Source organism: Alosa alosa, chromosome 2, assembly GCF_017589495.1.
Source record: "Alosa alosa isolate M-15738 ecotype Scorff River chromosome 2, AALO_Geno_1.1, whole genome shotgun sequence".
Lineage (NCBI taxonomy): Eukaryota > Metazoa > Chordata > Actinopteri > Clupeiformes > Clupeidae > Alosa > Alosa alosa.
Window position 1 is genome coordinate 2,534,679 of NC_063190.1, and position 19,185 is coordinate 2,553,863.

At 42.2% G+C, this 19,185-nt stretch overlaps 2 protein-coding genes across 4 annotated transcripts in view; one reads left to right on the forward strand and one right to left on the reverse strand.

The window, feature by feature from the left end:
- Nucleotides 1-929: 929 nt before the first annotated feature.
- On the forward strand, nt 930-5,966 carry bicdl2 (BICD family like cargo adaptor 2). Its single transcript, XM_048269805.1, has 10 exons — nt 930-974; nt 1,823-2,493; nt 3,037-3,252; nt 3,518-3,634; nt 4,112-4,258; nt 4,575-4,721; nt 5,037-5,111; nt 5,209-5,291; nt 5,443-5,557; nt 5,705-5,966. The coding sequence occupies exons 2-10, from the start codon at nt 2,236-2,238 to the stop codon at nt 5,864-5,866; spliced, it is 1,320 nt and encodes a 439-aa protein (XP_048125762.1). The 5' UTR covers nt 930-974; nt 1,823-2,235; the 3' UTR covers nt 5,867-5,966.
- A 775-nt stretch (nt 5,967-6,741) lies between these two features.
- crfb12 (cytokine receptor family member B12) overlaps nt 6,742-19,185 on the reverse strand; it is a 35,100-nt gene continuing 22,656 nt past the window's right edge. For 2 of the 3 annotated variants that reach the window (XM_048269736.1, XM_048269716.1), the window contains 6 exons: nt 10,331-10,512; nt 9,499-9,789; nt 9,173-9,315; nt 8,877-9,012; nt 8,643-8,770; nt 6,742-8,500 (listed from right to left, as the gene is read on the reverse strand). In XM_048269736.1, the coding sequence (XP_048125693.1) occupies nt 7,673-8,500; nt 8,643-8,770; nt 8,877-9,012; nt 9,173-9,315; nt 9,499-9,789; nt 10,331-10,412 (1,608 nt within the window). In that variant the 5' untranslated portion in view covers nt 10,413-10,512 and the 3' untranslated portion in view covers nt 6,742-7,672. Of the gene's footprint in view, nt 8,501-8,642; nt 8,771-8,876; nt 9,013-9,172; nt 9,316-9,498; nt 9,790-10,330; nt 11,080-19,185 lie in introns of those variants that run through there. The other variant, XM_048269726.1, reaches the window with a different exon arrangement.

Genomic DNA, 19,185 nt, shown 5'->3' on the forward strand with positions numbered 1-19,185 from the left:
CATTACGTTTTTTAACCATCCCTTAAAGGCACCAGAGAAAAAAAACACTGACCAATCACTCCACGAATATTGTTGTAAGCTTGCCATTTCAGACAGGATTGGGGATGTATTCAACTTAATCACAATAGCAAATGTCCAGACAAGAAAGTATTTTTGGAAAGAACAGGAAAAGGGTCTTATTTGTGTTGTTTGAGATTTTAAAAACTAACCGTGGCTTTAAAAAGCTTATCAAGTTGTTTCTATTTTGTTGAGCATTTATGTCAGCCTGGTAATCTACAGTATGGATAAACCTTTGGTTGCTAAACATTAGTTTATGTATGTGGCTGCCACTAATATACCACATATCTGGCAAACAAAAGAATAGGTCTGATGTGAAGTGATATCCTACACTTGTGTTGTCATAAACATTTATGAGCGTAAATTGAGACATTCATGTTTTTCACTCTGAGGCCTGACTAGCTTGGTGCTACTGGGAATCTTCTCCTGCCACCATGTGCCTCTAATGGGAAATACAGCAGGAAATAATCAAATCACCAGTTCATCTCAAATACAACTTTCTTTTGAGGGCTATTCTGTATAAAATTATAACGACAATAATTCATAATTTAACATTCATAATATATTATTCATCAGTACAATCATTATGAACATTTTGCTGAAAAGGGATCTGTTTTGCTTGGTAATAATAACAAGCTGAACGTTTGCATGCAACCCAACCATTTTCTTTTAAGTAAATGAGAAAAACACAGAGAGGCATGTCCATTGTTCACACATCCATTATCACCATTCTTGAAGGTGTTGCCGCCATCACGGTCTACCGGTTTTCTGCCTCCCTGTGTCTCGGCCCCTCCCAGTTGTTCCCAAGTGATGTCATCAAACATGGGTGTGGTCAGCATACAGGGAAACAGCTGCTCCACGGTAACCACTGACTTACTGCCACCACACAAGCCAGGAGTGCACCAGGAAGCCACCAGGTAAGAAAAATATGCGCAGGCCTGAAGATGTGTACAAGTCAGTGAGCTGATTTTGGTTGGTTGGAACTAAATGTTGTCTCACTGATATTGCATACCTAGACCTAAAGTCAGGTAATAGGTGATCTTTATTGTATTCTATAGTATTTTGTGGAATTATATTTAAATGGAAGCACTGCCACTAGCCTTAACATCACAGGTACAACCGGCAGCATCATTAAGGATCTTTTTATTCAATGTAGTCTGTAAGTGACAGGATATAAAAATGTGAGGTATGAGTCCTACATGAGTTGCCTGACCTAAGACAAGTGAAAGACTATACTGTATTTCCTAACTGGCAGTCAGTAAAGGAAATGTTTGCGACAACAGCATCTCTCAGTATGGAAGATCAATTGATTTCCTCTTGGTCATTTATTAATGTTTCGCAGTCTGCATAGTTTAGGTTTGGCCACCCTTTTAAAGAAGCATTAGGTTTTATCCCTGGGAAACAAAACCTGTCAGACAGACACTGTCACTGCAGGGTGGAGCAGCAGGTCCATGAGAAGTCTTGAATAACTTGTGGAATGTGTTGAAACACTACTACACTTCCATTTCGGTCACCCTCACAATAGATGAGAACAGGCAACAAAAGACGTGGTTTCAAGGCAACTGAAGATTAAATGTATTCATGTACTCACTGTCTCATGATACACATCTGATTTGTTCACCTGTTTTGTTTACTGTGATAACCTGCCTATGGTATGGTCATTAGAAGTTGCACGGAATCTTTTGCATCTTTTGCACGGAATTGAAAAGGGTGTCGTTTTATGTGTGGGTCAAAAGCCTGTTTAGTCATGAATGTCTTGTTTCAGGATACCTACAGGATTACCACGTGGTTACTCTAAGAAGTCAGCTTTCTGAAGGAGAACTCATCAGTCCAAACAACCACAAGGAACTGGGATCATTGTCAGAGCTTGAGCAATATTTGGTCACCAAATAAACCAGCACGGCATGGGCATGACTGCATGCTTCACGCTGTCTGTTGCGTGGGAATTCTAAGTCTCAAACCTGACTTGCCACATGCATTGATAACCAACCATAACCATCACTTCATCTTATGATTATTCTCTTGTGGCCACTGTGTGTGCCAAATAGTTTTCTATATAATAGAACTGGCTGGAATTTACTGGGCAAAAATGGTGTCTCATAAGGTGTGACTGTCAGCTTGCTTATCTGTGGATTGTCTGGGAGTCACAGTCCAGAATCAGCAAGTGCACACAACCGAATGTTTTCCCCGAAGAAGGAGACCCTGCCTTCTCCAAGCCTGGAGGATTCCTTCTTCCCTTTCTCCTCATCGTCTTCCTCCACCAAGCGGACGATGGCCCCGGGGGTGGTCCCTGAGGCACTCACAGACCTGGCCCAGGACGATGGCCCCGCGCTGATGGAGAGTGACCTGATCCTGGCAGCTGAGCTCGGACAGGCCCTGCTGGAGAGGAACGAGGAGCTGAACGTCCAGCTGGAGCAGAAGGACAAGGAGATGGAGGTACAGTGGGCCATCAGTGAGCCACTCATAGTTTGGACTCATGGCAGCAAATCTGTTTGGTTGCAGTCATTTATTAAGTTTAACTGAGAGCTTTTTGGCTGTTTGTATGGGGCATTAGCGTTGCTGTTTAACGGAAATGACCTTGAATGCTATGTTTGGTCAAGCTTCTTTAAATTTGTTTGGAAAAAGCTGATGAATGAGCAGACATTCAAATATGTATCAATGTACGTGTGTTTATATGTGAATGTGTGTGTGTGTGTGTGTGTGTGTCCGTGTTTGTGTATGTGTGCATGTTTGTCTGTATTTATGTATGTGTGTATGTACTGTATGTGTGTGTGTGTGTGTATGTGTGTGTGTGTTCATGTTTGTGTGTATGTCCGTGTTTGTCCTTGTTTATGTGTGTACGTGTATGTGTGTGTTTTGTATGTGTGTCCATATGTTTCTCCTCCGTGTGTGTGTGTGTGTGTGTGTGTGTGTGTGTCCGTGTTTATATGTGTCTGTGTTTACGTGTGTTTACGTGTGTGTGTGTGTGTGTTTTATCAGGCCGTGCAGCAGGAGAAGCACGTGCTGCAGCGGCGGCTGGAGGTGTGTGAGATGGAGGCATCTCAGCGGGAGGCCGAGCTGCAGGCCGACCTGGCCACCCTGCGGAAGCAGCTGGAGCAGCAGCACGCCCAGGGCCGGGACCGCCGCCGCGAGGAGACACAGCAGCTCACACAGCTGTCCAACCACAACCACAAACTGGTGGAACAGTTGGCAGAGGTCAGACGTCCCCTGGAGGCGCAACGTTTGTTTGTTTACGTCTTCTATTTACATAAATTGATGGCAAAGAATGTATGGATAGCAACTGAAAAAGGAAAAGGAGTGTGGTAACAATAGGTTATATAGGTTATACTCAAGCCCTTTATACCCCACGCCTTTTAAAGAATGTGGCGAAACAGGTTAAAATAGCAGTGACCTACATCAGACTAAGTGTAGACAAAGGCCTACGCAACAGAGCCTCAGGAGACCCCCCTGTGTGTTGCAGGCGGTGTCACTGGAGCATGCGCTGCGCTCGGAGCTGCGTCAGCTGAGGGAGGAGATGGAGGAGAACAGCTTCACCCGCTCCATTAGTTCGGCAAGGGTGGACAGTCTTCAAGCAGAGGTGATGTTGCAATCACAATGGAGACACAATGCATATTCACTCACTCAAAACGTCACGCCAGGATGATGTCACCGGCAACGTGTTTAACATTCATTTCAGCTGTGGAATGTCTTTTCACCATTGGTAACGCCGTTGTTTGCTCTATATTTAAACATACTGATGTGAAAAGGTGTATGATAACAAGCACCCTGGTTACATAATTAGATGACTGTTTTAAAACAGGACAAGTAAGCCCATTTGTTTATTATTTCTCAGTCCATCTCATGTGTATTAGCTTTGTTGTGGTATGCCTGCCTCAATCTATGTCCATTTAAAGCATGTGTGGGTATGGTGGCGTGAGCAGTGAGCATACAACACAAATCTGCGCACACACAAAGCACACAACTACATCTATTACCCAAACATTGGTATCATGACACTACACATGTACGTCATCCATCTGACAATAGGACACTTCCTCCGTTTCATTGTATACAGATCAGAGTGGCGCAGGAACGGTACAGTAACCTGGACAAGCGGCTGCAGTCGACACAGGATGATAACGACAGGTTGCGCTCAGAGAGAGACATGCTGAGAGAGAAGGTGGCAGACCTACAGAGCAGTCTGCTAGATAAGGAATCCGAGGTAAGGAACGCTTTGGAAATGACATGGCCAAGAGTGAGAAGAGTTACTCTTGAAAATACTTAAATTCTCTGAAAGACATACACACTTATGAATGTAAATAAGAGGGAAAAGAGAGAGAGAGAGAGAGAGAGAGAGAGAGAGATGTGAACTTTTCCATGATGTGACAGGATCCTTTAGTATCACTGAGAGTCACTGTACTTGAGTGGTGCATTTCTATAGGCTTAGCTGTGTGCTATAGTGAGCCTATCTGACACTACAGCTCGTGAGCCTGAGCTGAGCAGCACCTCTCTCCTTCTCTTCTGGCTGTTTGTGGCAGCTGGAGCAGGAGCACAGCACGGTGTTCCGGCTGCAAACACACAACCGCACGCTGCAGCACAGAGTGCAGGCCCTGGGGGAGGAAGTGAGCCTGGGAGAGACCACCAGCTTCCCGCTCTCGCTGCAGTGCGAGCTCCAGCAGTCGCAGGTACTCTCTGCCCCCAGCTGTGACACCTCCCGGGACTACAACACAGAACACATGCTGTCTGGGATAGAGTAGAGTGGGACTAGACACCAAAGAAGAAAATCCCAATTATCCCAATTCTGAGAGATAGATAGCGAACGTTCAAGGGACGTTGAAAATGTTCTTTCGAGTTCAGCTGTTGCTCATAACATTGACAAGGAGAAGTTTTGTCCTGTTGAAATGAAAGATTAATCATTAATTAAGAAGGGTTGAGCATGTTCAGATTGTGTTTTCATTTCAGTGTGAATCGTTATACTCATCAAATGTTCCTCTGACTAGGCCAAAGAAGCCCTCTTGGCTCACTCAGAAGTCCTGCAAGTGAGAGAAGCCGAACTCCAGAAACTGAATCAAGAGGTTTGCCTGATAGGAGCACATATGCATTTGCCTGTTATAACACATTCAAATTACACTGGTCTGACCACACGTAGGACTAAATGTTTTTGCGCAACAGTTACAGAGCAAAGAGGAGGAACTGCGGTCACTGAGGGAAGAGGTGAAACCATTTCGAAGCAGTCCTGGAAAACCCAGCTACAGGTAAAAAGCTTACCATTGCCATTCAGATTAGCCTACTGGCTGAGAACAAATTATGGCATTGTCTTTTCAATGCAGATGTTATCACTCACTATCTTATCATAGATTAACTGATAATGGGAGACAGCATCATGAATACGCCTTTTGTTTTTAGTTCTTTGGAAGAAGAATTGCTTAAAACACGGCAAGACAGAGACTCTCTCAACATACAGCTGCTGAGCACCATCAAACACAAGGTGGCGCTGTCTCAGGAGGTGGATGCCTGGCAGGTCAGTTGTGCTGTTGATAGCAAAGATTAAAGCAAGGAAAAATTTGAATTATACTGACCTGGCCCATGCCTGAATTAAGACACATTTAAGCCCTCTGATATATTTTTCATTTGATAAAATAACTATAAGAAATCTTTGTCTATCTAGGAGGACATGCGGCTAGTTATTTGTCAACAAGTCCAACAACAAGAGGAAGACAGAAAAAAGATGGCCTCCCCCCTCCAAAGAGGAACACGCACCAGCAAGTCCTTGCGTTTACGCGGAGAAGAGAAGAATAATTTTTTCTCTTCACTTTTTAGTGGAAAGTAAATGAGACAATGATGGGATACACTTTCCCTTTGTACATTTGTGTATATGAGCTTACAGAATGAATGGATATAAAGAAAACAATTAAATATTTTATGATTTGTATAAATACTTGCATGTGACTTTATTCAGATCTTAAACCACAAATATGTTTGTCACAAGCCATTCGGTGTTTTAAGCCCCTAACGTTGTTTTTCAGGCAGTGCTGCGTGGAAGGCACTAGGGTTAGGCAAGGGCAAGGGTTAGTGTTAGGGTTGAAGTGATTAGGTGCCTTGAACGGTGGGGGCTTAAAACACCATCGAGCTCACCACACACCCCAACATTGGCAGCATTTTACAACATGTAAAAATCTGGTCTGTATAAAGTATATTTGCACATAAAATGTCAAACATCTGTACAAGAAAAAAAACAACATTTAAATGAATCTCTCATTCATTTTGTGGAATCCATATGATACATAAAAACTAGCACCATTTAATATCTGACCAGATACTGTATATCTCTCCAGAGCAACAAAAGTGCATCTATAAAACTCTGTCTACTACTACTGCTGCTACTATTATTACTACTGTAATAATAATAATAGGCCTAGTAATAATAATAATAATAGGCCTAATAATAATAATAATAATAATAATATAATAATGACACATTTAATTTTTTCATCCTTCAGGACACCCAAGGGTGCAGTACAACACAAAATATGAATACAATCCACAAAAACAAATGTCACTGTAAAAATAACATTATATTTGCATGCTCCAAAAATAATAATAATAATAATAATAATAATACATTTGATTTAAAAACGCCTTTCAGGACACCCAAGGTCGCTTCACAGATAAAACAAATAGAAGGAAAATATATATATATATACACATCAAAAAAGGAGAAAAATTATATATATATATATATATAATATATATATAGTCCATTTAGCCATATCACAGTCCATAGGCTAGTCTAAAAAGAAAGGTTTTCAGTTCCTTTTTAAACTGGGCAGTGGATTCACTGGACCAAAATCTGGACAAGCTGTGTCCTGCCCGAGAGATAGGAGGTGAACCATTGATAAACACTGCCCTGCACTCCAATGTTGGTAAGACACTCCAGAAGCAGCTGGGTGCAACTTGGTGATGTCAGTGCAGTACATTATCACCAGACCACCTTTCAAATCTCCATTGAGATTGAGAGAGATTCTAGAAAGGCTTCATTGACATACGACTTCCACGGCCATAAACAGCAGTGAAAATAAACTTAAATTGGCGCATTAAAATCATTTCAGAAGAGCAGCAATAAAAAATCTTTCTTGTAAACGAATGTTTTAAATGCAGTTGTTTACTCAATTAAAAAAAAAATGCATGTCCATATCTGTTTAGCCCTGTGGCTATCAGTGCAGCCATCAGTTGCTTTACTTTTAGAGCACTGCTCTATCTGTCATCATAGAAAACCTGGCCCATGCTGGATAAGCCACTGTGATTGGTGCCTGGGTTTTTGGACCATTGGAAATGGGGGCCAATGGCATCCTTGCCAGACGGACCTGCAGAGCAAATTCAAATTTGCTAACAGGTTTGTCTGGGTTCTCCTAGGGTACTCGTGAGGAAGACTGCGGTGAGAGGCAGGTGTAGATCTCCAGAGAGTCCGGCACGCTGTGGCCAACACTCACTGGGCAGAGAGGCACAAAGTGTCAAACAGAGAGCCTTTGGTAGTAGCGGTCTGTGCACCAGACATAAGACAGTCCTGCAATGACTCCTATTGAGATAGGAACTATAACAGGATCCACAATGGGTGCGATGCGGTTCACATTTGAACTCACTGGCTACCTTCATCACTGTTATAGCAGATCAATGGACAGGGTTCATAGCCTGATGAACTATTTGGAGGTATTTGCCTGGGTTCATAGCCTGATGTGCTGTTTGGAGGTATTTGCCTGGGTTCATAGCCTGATGTGCTGTTTGGAGGTATTTGCCTGGGTTCATAGCCTGATGTGCTGTTTGGAGGTATTTGCCTGGGTTCAGAGCCTGATGAGCTGTTTGGAGGTATTTGCCTGGGTTCATAGCCTGATGAGCTGTTTGGAGGTGTTTCTGCTTCCTCTTCTATGGACTCTAGGCTGTCTGATGAAATATTTGGAGGTGTTTCTGCTGTTTCTTCTATGAACTCTAGGCGGTCTGAACTCCTGGCTGGTTGACTGTTTAAAGAGTCTAATGGGACATGGACCTGCCACTGTGCACCAATCATCAGTCTCTCCATGTATTGACTTGGATGTTCATTTTCTTCATACTCTTCCGTCTCGGGTACACGGGCGGCGGCGTGTGACGATGCTTCCTCCACAGGGGCTCCCTCATCACTGCTGTCTGGCACCAGCCCATAACCAGCAGAGTGACGAAGGCTACCAGTGCACTTATCATCATCTTCATCATCATCATCCTCTTCCTCAGGTGGCAGACAGATCTCCCCTTCAGAGCTCATGTCCCTGATGCAGGTCGAGTCTGTCTTGTGGTTAAAGGCTAGTGAGCTGTTGTCTTCTTCACATTTCGACACGCAGTCGTCTGTTTCGCCCCATATCAGGTGTGAGATCACCACAGCTCTGGTCTTGTCGGGAATGACCTCCAGCAATTTGGACTCCCCAGGTCTGACTTTCTGTGAGACACAGTGCATCAAAATGTACACATTAAATTGCACTTTTGTGTTCTTTCTTGGCAAATGGGTAACAAGAAATCGAAAAGACTTTGAATATTGATGAAGTTTTTCTGAATGGATAAAAAACAAAGAATGAACATACCAGAGCCTGTGGAGTTTTGAGGTATTTGGGCCATAGGTAGCACAATACAAAGATTAGAATCAGTCCAACAGGAAGAACCAAAAGGAAGGACACACCCAGTGCCACTCTCATAGGAGTCCATTCATCTGCTGAGATTTATAAACAACATGGTCAAAACTGGCTGTGGCGCACAACATCATTGTTTTTCATGAGAAAGCATTTTGACGTGGGTTGTGACGTTACATTTCCCAGTACCTGGGTGGACGACAATACATTCCTCTGCAAACAGTTGATCTTTCTGGTCGTTATGCACAGAAGCCCTCAGGCAGTAGCGATCAGGAGGTAGGTTGGGAAAAGAGAGAGCACCTTGAGCTGATATTTTCCGTGCCACCTGTTACAATAATAATAAAAAAAATACAATGTGCTTCCTCTAAAGTGAGTCACTGAATTTTATTTAATTACTGAACCATGCAGGTTTCTCTGTACAGCAGCAAAAGATACGGTTGTCTAAGGATGTCTAAACACTACCAGTCCAGTTGGGTCTTACCTACCTCTGTTTTCTGTCCAGAGACATTCCGATAGAGGTATAAAGCAAACTCTAGTTCCTTCACCTTTTTTGTGACAGGGTGATGAATGTCAGCAAGGATGGATCCCTCTTGAACCATCACATTTAATAAAGGAGGGCTGAACTGACCTGAAAAGTAGAGACCAATGTAATGCTAATGTATGCAACAAAAGTGGATATTGTCAATGTTAAATCTCACAAAAGATTCCAAGATAACAAACAAAAAACAACAAGGAATATATCAACATTTTCCTGTAATGCAATTCATGCACAGAACTACATTTAACTCCACAAAAGAATGACTATACTTACAATCGCTGTAAGGCTGAAAAGAGGAGGCGTTTGTCCAGTTAGAGCTTTCATGTCCCCAAACCGCCTTCACTCTAATAAAGTAGTTCTTTAGGTCATCATAGGTTCCAAAGTCATCCAAATCACAAATCATCATAGTCTTGCATTTTTCAATTTTGGTCCATTTTTTCCCGAACTCTTGAAGTTCCAGCACGTATGCAGTGTCGCTTGGGTTTCCTGGAGCCGACTCCCACATTACCTTGGCATGAAAATCCAGTAGTTCCACTTTCAGGTTTCGTGGGCTGGAGAGAGCACCTGCAAGCCATGACATTTTATCCCATTCAGGTGCTTCAGTATAACACAACAAAAGAAACATTATGTGAGCTGAAAGACAGTGCTTAATGTTCTTCTATGTCTATTTGGAGATTCAATCACTATCTTATCACAATAAATGTAGCATAGCCTGGTAACATAGCATGTCAAGATGCATAAATTGAAAAGATGTTGACTCTGCTATGAGAATGCCTCACACTCACACACAAATATGATCTTCATTACGTAAGGGATAATTATCAACATGCCAGCCTGCATCACCAGCATGACAAAACACTTGATGAAACAAGCAGGTAAGGCTTATTCCGCTCCAGACTGCATGATGATTGACAGGACAAGCTAAGATTCAAGAACAGCCAATACAGGGCAAAGTATGTAGCATGGATATAAGTGTTCAGAAATAAATGCAAGCCTCAAGTTCCTCAGCACGATATGAAATATGCGTTGAGGTTCCTATGACGAACGAGTCTAATTACAGTTTATTTAGTTGATTGATGAAATTATTATTAAAGCATTATCTTACCTTCTGAGGGGAGACAACACCTGATGAACCACATTAAACCACAGAGTGCCTCGACACCAGATAGAACACCCAGAGAGGACATCTCGGTAGGCTTGGTTACACCGTTGCGGTGAGAGTTTCACACCAGGCATGATGACTGTTGAGCTGTCTCCATTGGACTCAGATATGTCTCAGACCTGTCCCTTTAATGTAGAACGATGTCAGCCTTAGTGTGTATGCTAGTGAGATTATTTCCCAAAATTGTATAAATCATTAAGCGATGATACTTGGGTATCATGAGTTAGCCAGGGTATCATGGAGTGGCCCTGAACATGACATGGCATATGTAGCACCCTCCGGAGAGAGAGTGAGAGAGACTAGCCTATGCCACCCCTGGGTTTCAACCTAGAGCGCAGGGGAACTCTGATAGTTAGGCTACATAATTTTCCCGGACTAGGAAACTAGAACGGACTATAAAAATAAATACTTTAATTTCTCTTAATTTAGCACAAAGATATAACAGACATGGACGACATAAAACTCCATAAGGACAAATATTAATGACTCAAAACACAGCCCACCCGCTATTGCTGTTACTCAGCCACAGAGCAAAAGAACAGTCACCACAGCTCTACTAATAATAAGCAAACACAGTAAAGTGATGGTAGTCACACACAATGTGTCCTAAGCTATTGCACAACGCTCGCACGACACACTTCAATTCATCACGGGAAACCCCACAGCATCATCCTATCCTTATTAGACGGTCTCTGCGGTAAACTACACTCCTTGTATGAAGCGTCCATTGTTTTTCCAACCCACTTTTAACTTACAACAAAATTACGTCTCACTGCAACGACGCACCATCTAGTGGACAAACGACTACTTATCGCCAATACTGGAAATGCAGCCATGATGATGATGATGAATATTTATTTTTGGCTTTCTTTTAATCCTACTGAATTTGTAATTATGTATCGGCCGTTCTAATACCGATAGTATGTGGGTGCCTGTGTGTGTGTGTGTGCATGTGTATATGTGTGCACCGCCATCTACAGGCCAATGAGTGTACAGTCACTAAATGTACACATAACCTAATTTTTTTTAGACCCCCCCATGGATGAAATTCTACGAAACTTGGCATACCCCCAGAGAATGCCAGGTCAATCATACACATAAAATTTGGTGCAGTTCTGAACATCTTAACTGAAGATAGGGGCGATTAAAGCAGAATAATATTGCATTTTCATTTTTTACCGGGGGGGTGCAAATCACAAATGAGTGATTATGGGCCAGATTGATGTGGGCCCTTGAGACCAACATACCATAAAAGATTCTTCATCCTCAGTGCCACGGTTCAGGTAGTTATTTAGGAAAAACTGCTTTTTTTGCGGTTCGGGGGGCCCAGCACGGGGGAGTGGCCCCCGGGGACGAAACGAAACGAAAAAAATTTCCGTAAAAGTCTAGTTGGGCTACATACCCACCAAATTTCATGAGCCCCGGTGGTTCGGTGTCCCGGGTATCGTTGACCAAAAATTCAGGAAGTAGATGCGAAAAAAAACTTTTTGACAATCCCTATATGACCGCTTCGCTAGCTTCACTAGCAGCGGTCATAATTAGTGGGTTGTGTTAAGTACTCTTTTGTGTGTGTGCGCTTGATTTGCATGGCTGTTTTAAGTAAATACTTGTTTTCCGAATTGCCTTTCATATTTTTGGTGGAATTTTATACAAGCACTCATGATGCCGCCGCCCCCTCTTTTGCTATAGGATATGCGTTGTACTCCGACAACTAGGCCTACGTCACATGAATGTTGCATTACCTTATTATTCCCTGTGACCATGGCCAGGCGCGTAGCCACATAAGGGCCAATGTGGGCCAGTGCCATGATTGACAGCTGCCTATCAGAAGTGCCGGGCATTAACTTGAAACTCAAGGAACGAAAAAAAAACCCCCATAATAATGTCAATAATAAAGGCCAATATTTTATCCTACACAATATTTTGAGGTGCATTACATTTAGTCTAGAAATCTAGATGCGCCCCTAGCGGCAGCAAATTACATTTGCTGGCAGGGCTACATTACCTTTCATCTGCCTATCAAATAGGCCTACGAACATTAGTCCTTGACTGATTTTTGCGTGTTTTGAGGGAATCTTTTTATCACGACTCTCATCAGACAAGCATCAAGAACAGAATAGGCTAATCTATAGCACACCCGCTGTCCAAACCCCTTTCGGGAAAACTAATTGACTGAAAGAAATTACATATTTTTATGTCGGTATGCAAAGAACCTACTTTACATTTCATTCGTTGTCTTCATCTTTTTTTTTATTCAAAACAATTCTTAGGTATCCATATGTAGCAGGATTAAGGGGTGGAGCGCCCCATAATCACTCCCTAATTGCTTACCCAATAGGTTTACCTGGCTACCATATAAAATGGTAGGTAGCGTTTGCCCAGGTGTGCACCTGGAAACCTGCCTCTGTCACTTCCCAACGCACGCCTTCCTGCCGGCCGCCGGTATGAGATCTCTGGGTCTTTCGCCTTAACGCTACCGTTTTTACTTTTAATAAGGGAGGTTAATATCTGCAATCCTGGTTTTACAGCACCATCCATGCTTGCCCCACTGGCCTCCGTGCTGTCTTGGTGCATGGCTTGTTCCGCCACGGTGCACTCTCAGTAACTTACACCCTGCCTCAAGAGATGAGATGCTGCACTGGTATAGCCTATTGAGGTATTTAACTTGTTTCTCATGTTTGTCTGGTTTTAATCTTATTTTTGTCGTGCATTGTAGGTGTTGTGGGCCTGAGTCATCTGGACGTGCATTATGCTCACTGCTGCTTTGCTGAGTTTTGGTCCGTGCATTATCCGTTGTGAAAACATTGTTTCCTGCTTCACCGTTCGCGTGATTGTAGCACCGAAGCTAGCGGCAGTGGCGGGCGCAGACACCTGCTTTTAGTGTTGGTCTGGCGTGATCGTGAATGAATGTAATCGTGTATTAATGTGCGTGACTGTAACCATGTATTAATGTATGTTCATTAATTGTTATTTGTGTCTTGTGATGTTTGCTGTTGGTTTATGTTGGCACTGGTAGGAGACCACCTCTGTTGCTGCAGATCACCTGTGATTGCGGTACCCTACCACCAGAGGTGGAAAGTAACGAAATACATTTACTCACGTTACTGTATTGAGTAGTTTTTCTGTGTATTTTTTAAATAGTTTATAAAATCGGTATTTTAAATTGTACTTGAATACTTTTTGAGTGAAGTATTGTACTTCGCTACATCAAAAATCCCATCCGTTACTTGAAAAAAAAAAAAGTTAAGATGAAAAAGTTAAGACTAACGAAAACAGAAATTCCAATGGGTTGTCTCAGTTCGTTTTAGCACCAATGATTGCGGAGATATTCAAGCAAACACCATGGGATTTCGTGTTTTGACGTTTGTGCTCACTTTTCTTTGGAAAGAAGTTTATTAGCAGTTTCCCCTCATTTTGATGTCTCTTTTTCCTGTTTTGGCCTTTGTTTTTAGTAACCTGACTTAGCCTTCTTGGAGAAAGACATTGCACCAGCAGCACAACAATTAGCGGTCCACTACTAGCGATGCTCAACTAAATAAACAAAAGATAAACTAGCCTACCTTTATGAATCGTGCAGGCGGACTAAACCATTTAGCTCTTTAGCAAGGGAGAGTGACCTTAGACAGTTTTCACTATGTTTTGTATACAAAATCCAGTCAGTCAAACTTTACATTTTGTCTGACATTCATGTTTACATTTAATTTGGAAGTTAAAATATTCAGGTAAAATAAATATATGGTGGAAATAAGTATTGAACGCTTAATTTTTTTTCAGTAATCAGTCTAAACTTCCATGGAGTCTATTCGAAATTTTCACCACACATTACATCGACCTGAAGGGACTTATTTTCTGATAATTACCGGCGGACAATACATTATCCCGCTTATTACACGGCTACTTGCCAAAACGAGAAAAAGAAACTTATTGTTGCAGTATCAGGTGTGATTTTGGTCCATTGTTCGTTTAGTGGTTCTCAAACTTTTTCTTTCATTCCCCACTTTGCCCCCTTGATCATTCTCGAGCCCCACCTGTCCCTCATCGCTCTAAGAAAGTGCTAGGTCAAGCTTAAAATTGTCAAATTTATTGAAATAATGACAATTTCTAAATATATCCTCTTCAACAGAGTTAAAATCAGCTGGTGCTGCAGATATAATAATAAATAAATGCATAACACACATATTTCTGTTTTCCAGCAACATATTAGGAAGCATAGGCCATTTTACAGCATTGTACAATATTCAATGAAATACCAACATGATTCATTAAATGGATCCATAACCCAGTCACACTGAGCACTGCTGGTTGGGAAATATTTTTGAAATAAACTTTGCAGGGATGCGATGTAGGCCTACTGTTTAATACATGGGATCACAAGAGTGGCTCCCAATCAGACGTTTCAGCGATTTCGCTCAGAAATCTCAAAGGCATAATACTGTCGCGATCGAGGCGCCTGTCCCATACTCAAGTTTTTTTGGTGAATGCAGTAATCTTATTTGCTAGGTGAGGTGCTTGTCTTTGCCTTGTAACTGGACATTTAACTCAAATGTATCGCTAAGATATATCAAATATATCGCTAAGATAGGCCAACCGTCAAGAAATGTTCATTAGTGAGCGTGCTTGCAGATTCAAACATGCGCTCTTCCTCCAAGAAGAGGCGACTTCGAGCTCAAACAGCGACAGCACTTTACCGCACCTTGCCTCGCTGTGAAACAGTACAGCCTTTTGGTCAGCTACCAACTCTTCACAAAGTGCGGAGAATAGACGCGCTTTTAAGGGCCGGGTTTTGATTTAATTCACCACTCTCACAACAACGTTCAAAATCTCATGTAGGTCGGGACTAACTAAGCTGCCTTGACACGAGCGCTTCCCTGTGAATAACACAATGTGTCTGTAGCAGAATGAAGTGGTGCAGTGCCCACTTTTCATTCAAGCACAGGTGGCTGCATCGTGAGTGGCTCTCGGTAGCCAGATATGGGCCAATCAGTACAACAGTGCCTCTACAGTGGGCAGTGCTTCGACTTGGCGGTCCGCGCGTGGGATCACGCGGTATCACGCGACTTTAATTTGTATTTTTCCAGTGAGACGCTGCAACAACCCAAACAACCGGTAGATGGCTCAAGTGAGCAGGGTGTCTCGTAAAAAGAAATGGAGCCTGGAAAACCCTACACAGACTTCACTACAGACTTTAGCAGACTGGTTTAGAAATAATGTAGGCTAATAGCCAGAAATATGCCTGCCCTGCCCTAATAAAGAAATATTTGGTTAACTGCGAGTGAATCCCGTTTGCAGCTGTAGAGACGCAGGACAAATTAAACATTCTGGTTTTCTCCGAGTGCAACGATGATAGACAGACATCATTTGGACAAAATATAGAGTATTAACCTCCGTTGCTCAGCCAAATGCCTTCCTGTTAAGTCCTGTTATCACGGAATTACAGGCGATAAACTATTTTTGATGGTCACAAGTTTACTTCATTAGGGACTGTTCGTTATTTATTTAATGGGCTACCGGGGGAGTTTTGGGAGCATTAGTCCAAAAAGACGTGACCCTCCCTCGCCAGCAATACATTTTTCTATGACCCTCCAAAGTGATTATGAAAAAATCACTGTCAACTTTTTTCGGGTTTATAAGCCTACTGTATTTTAACGTTTTCACATATTTGGCCATAAGCCGTTTATCATAGGCTATCACGAAACCAAACTACAAAGGCAAACACTTTAACAGGGGGAATTAATTGGGCATGAATCATGCTGAACACTATTTCGCTACCATAGAATAATAAGGTTCTATCTGCGTTTTGAGTAGGTACAACCGGGACGATTGAAACGGGGACAAATGAAACATTCGGTTTTCTCCGAGTGCAACGATGATAGACAGTCATCATTTGGACAAAACATGGAGCATATTAACCTCCGTTGCTCAGCCAAATGCCTTCCTGTTATGTCCTGGTATCAATGGAGTTACAAGCGATAAGCGATTTTTGATGGTCACAAGTTTACTTCATTAGCGGTTTATTTTTTTTTGATTATTAAAGAGTGTTTTTCATTTAAAGGTTTGACTTGCGTGCTTATTCAGTAGAGCATTTAGTGCTCTCCCCAATCCCAGACGTTCACATTGCATGTTTGTTTGTAATGGATGCAACCATGAGATAGGCTATCGTTTGACAATGAGTTGTTAACAGAACCAAGACATATAGCCCAGCAGCAATCTAGGGACTGATCGTTATTTATTGAAGGGGCCACGGAGGAATTTTGAGTGCTTCAGTTGGAAGTTGCATGACCCTCTCTTGCCTGCTAGAAATTGTTCAATGACCCTGCCAATTGTCTTCCGCCCGCGCCACAGCCACACACTTTGTGATAACGTTCTTAAATCAATCTTTCCCGTGAGCTTGCATGCTACCAGTCCTAACTTTTCAAATGTGTTGCGCCTGTTTGCACAATTTCAGAAATAATCATATGTGATTAATAGTATGACAAATAATCCCTGTGCACGGGGACCGAAACAATGCATGCCAACTTTTTCCGTGTTTAACTTTCCCCGCTGTCTTGCCGTTTTAATGTTTTCCCGTAGAATATCCCATATTTTAATACTCTCATAACAGCCCTGCCATCGGGCCTGTCTCTGTGTTGCCCTGTTGCTACCCCTTGCCCTTCCAACGAAACATATGTCTTCAAATCATCGCTTTCCTTGCTTGAAGGCGAACTTAGAGTGATGTTAACCTATTTAAGTTTAACGGCGCGATTGTCGTGAGAGCACGATTCATTGGCGCTTGCATGTTCGGCCTTATGTCTACGTGCGCACCTGAGGCTACTCAGCTGCAAGAGAAATAATTTCCCCTGTTTGTATGTTCACTGCAAGTTGGCCTACCATAACTTACCAACTCTGCACTGTAGACTGGCTATTTATATTTTTCTGTGAAATAAGCAAATGTATTTGTTCAACTTTATGAAGCAGAATTACGCATAGGGTACTTGGAACATAATACATTTGACAAAGGACAGATGAATGTTGCTAGTGACAAAATATTAACTTTCAGTGTTTTACGATGTCTTTGTCATGGGGAAGTGTTTTCCCCCATGCATTTATTCTAGGTTACTGTCAATGACTGCCGTGAGAGAAGCGGGTTCTGTGTTTCGTTCATGTCAGTGACTGAAGCGGGGTCTGTGTTGTGTTGCGTTGCGTTAATTTATTTTCATTGGGCATACCGTGCCGTGCCGTCCACAGCTCTTCAGTTCTGACAAAGCCAAAATTACTCCTTTTGAAACAATGAGTGCAGGAAGCGCGTTTGTATGGTTATATTGCTTGGGCGGGGGGGTTGTCCCAAGCAGCTTTCAGCCATAAGGCTACTTTGAGAACATTTCAATTCACCCGACACTAATATTCAAAATGTTGAAAACTATTTCGGCATAGCCTATAAAGCAGTTTAATTAATATGGAATGTTAGTTGTAAACAAACGAGCTACTTGGTGAGGCTTGGCCTCACAGATGCGCTCGTGCCTTAGATGGCAGGAAAAATCTTCACGATAGGCCTATTAACTAACCACCCGATTCACGTTGGCTGGGGGGAAGGGGGGCCATCAGACAATTGTGCCCAGTTAATCCGGCCCTTCCCCCAAACAATCACACCTTCCCACCTCAGCTTAAAAGAAGTCAAGAGGACTCCTTACTCACAGACCTATTCACAAACCTGCGGTTTTGAAATCCTATGCAGCTACAGGAGCTTCCAATCGCGAGGAAGGAATTTTGCATTGTAGGCATAACTAACATGCAATAACGCCGCCAACAACAACCAAAACTAGGCTAATCATTGTCAACATGTAAATTAAATGTAACATTATTGTGAATCAAATTTAAATGTTCTCTTTTGCAAACATAGGCATAGTAACAGAATAATTTAATAATGTTACAAAGATACTACATCAATCCGTATGTTTCATTGGGCTACTAGGCTATTTGTTTTGCCTTGATTCATTTAGGCTAGGCCTTTTTATTCAGGGGCCATATTCACAAAGAATTTTAAGGCTAAAAGTAGCTCCTAACTGGCGAATTTAGGAGCAACTCCTAAAAATAATGGGCGTGTCACTCTAACTTTAGGACTCTAATTTTTTTCACAAAAAGTAATTCACGAAGCATTTTAGACCTAAAAGTAGCACCTAAGTCTGGGACAGCTTAAGTCGAGAGGACTCCTAACTCACTAAGACCTATTCATAAACAGCTTTTTTGTGGCATTTTACGTTGAGATGTTTTGAAATATATGCGCAACAGGAGCTTCCAATCGCGAGGGAACAATTTTGCATTCATAAAAGGGATGCAATAACGCCACCAACAACAACCAAAACTACTCATTGTTAACATGTAAATGAAATGTAACGTTTCATTGTGAATCAAATTAAAATGTTCTCCTCTTTGCAAACATAGCCTAGGGATATGGTGACAGATTAATTTAATAATGTTGCAAAGGTAGGCTACTGCATCAATCCATAGGCCTATGTTTCATTAGGCTACTAAGCTATTTGTTTTGCCTTACTCTTTATTCATTTAGGCTAGGCCTTTTATTCAGTTATTAATCATCTTCCGTCCCTTCGCGACTACTTGTGTAGCGACGCATTCTCCGACCTGTCACCTGTCAGTCATCATGGAAGAGAGGTGTTTGGAATTCCAGCGTTACAATCGTCAGCCAATCAAGGTGGTCACTTCAGTCAAGCTCGTGCATGAATAATGACGTCATCCATAGCCACGAAGACTCAGTTTAGGAGTTGTCTGAAAGGCTTTGTGAATAACTTTTAAGAGAAAACTCC

What these genes read in the sequence shown, in the direction of transcription:
- bicdl2 (XM_048269805.1), top strand. Translation starts at nt 2,236, where the DNA reads ATGTTTTCCCCGAAGAAGGAGACCCTGCCTTCTCCAAGCCTGGAGGAT. An exon ending in TGGACAGTCTTCAAGCAGAG is followed by an intron (nt 3,635 to 4,111) that starts GTGATGTTGCAA and finishes CATTGTATACAG; the next exon opens with ATCAGAGTGGCGCAGGAACG. An exon ending in AGGAGGTGGATGCCTGGCAG is followed by an intron (nt 5,558 to 5,704) that starts GTCAGTTGTGCT and finishes TTGTCTATCTAG; the next exon opens with GAGGACATGCGGCTAGTTAT.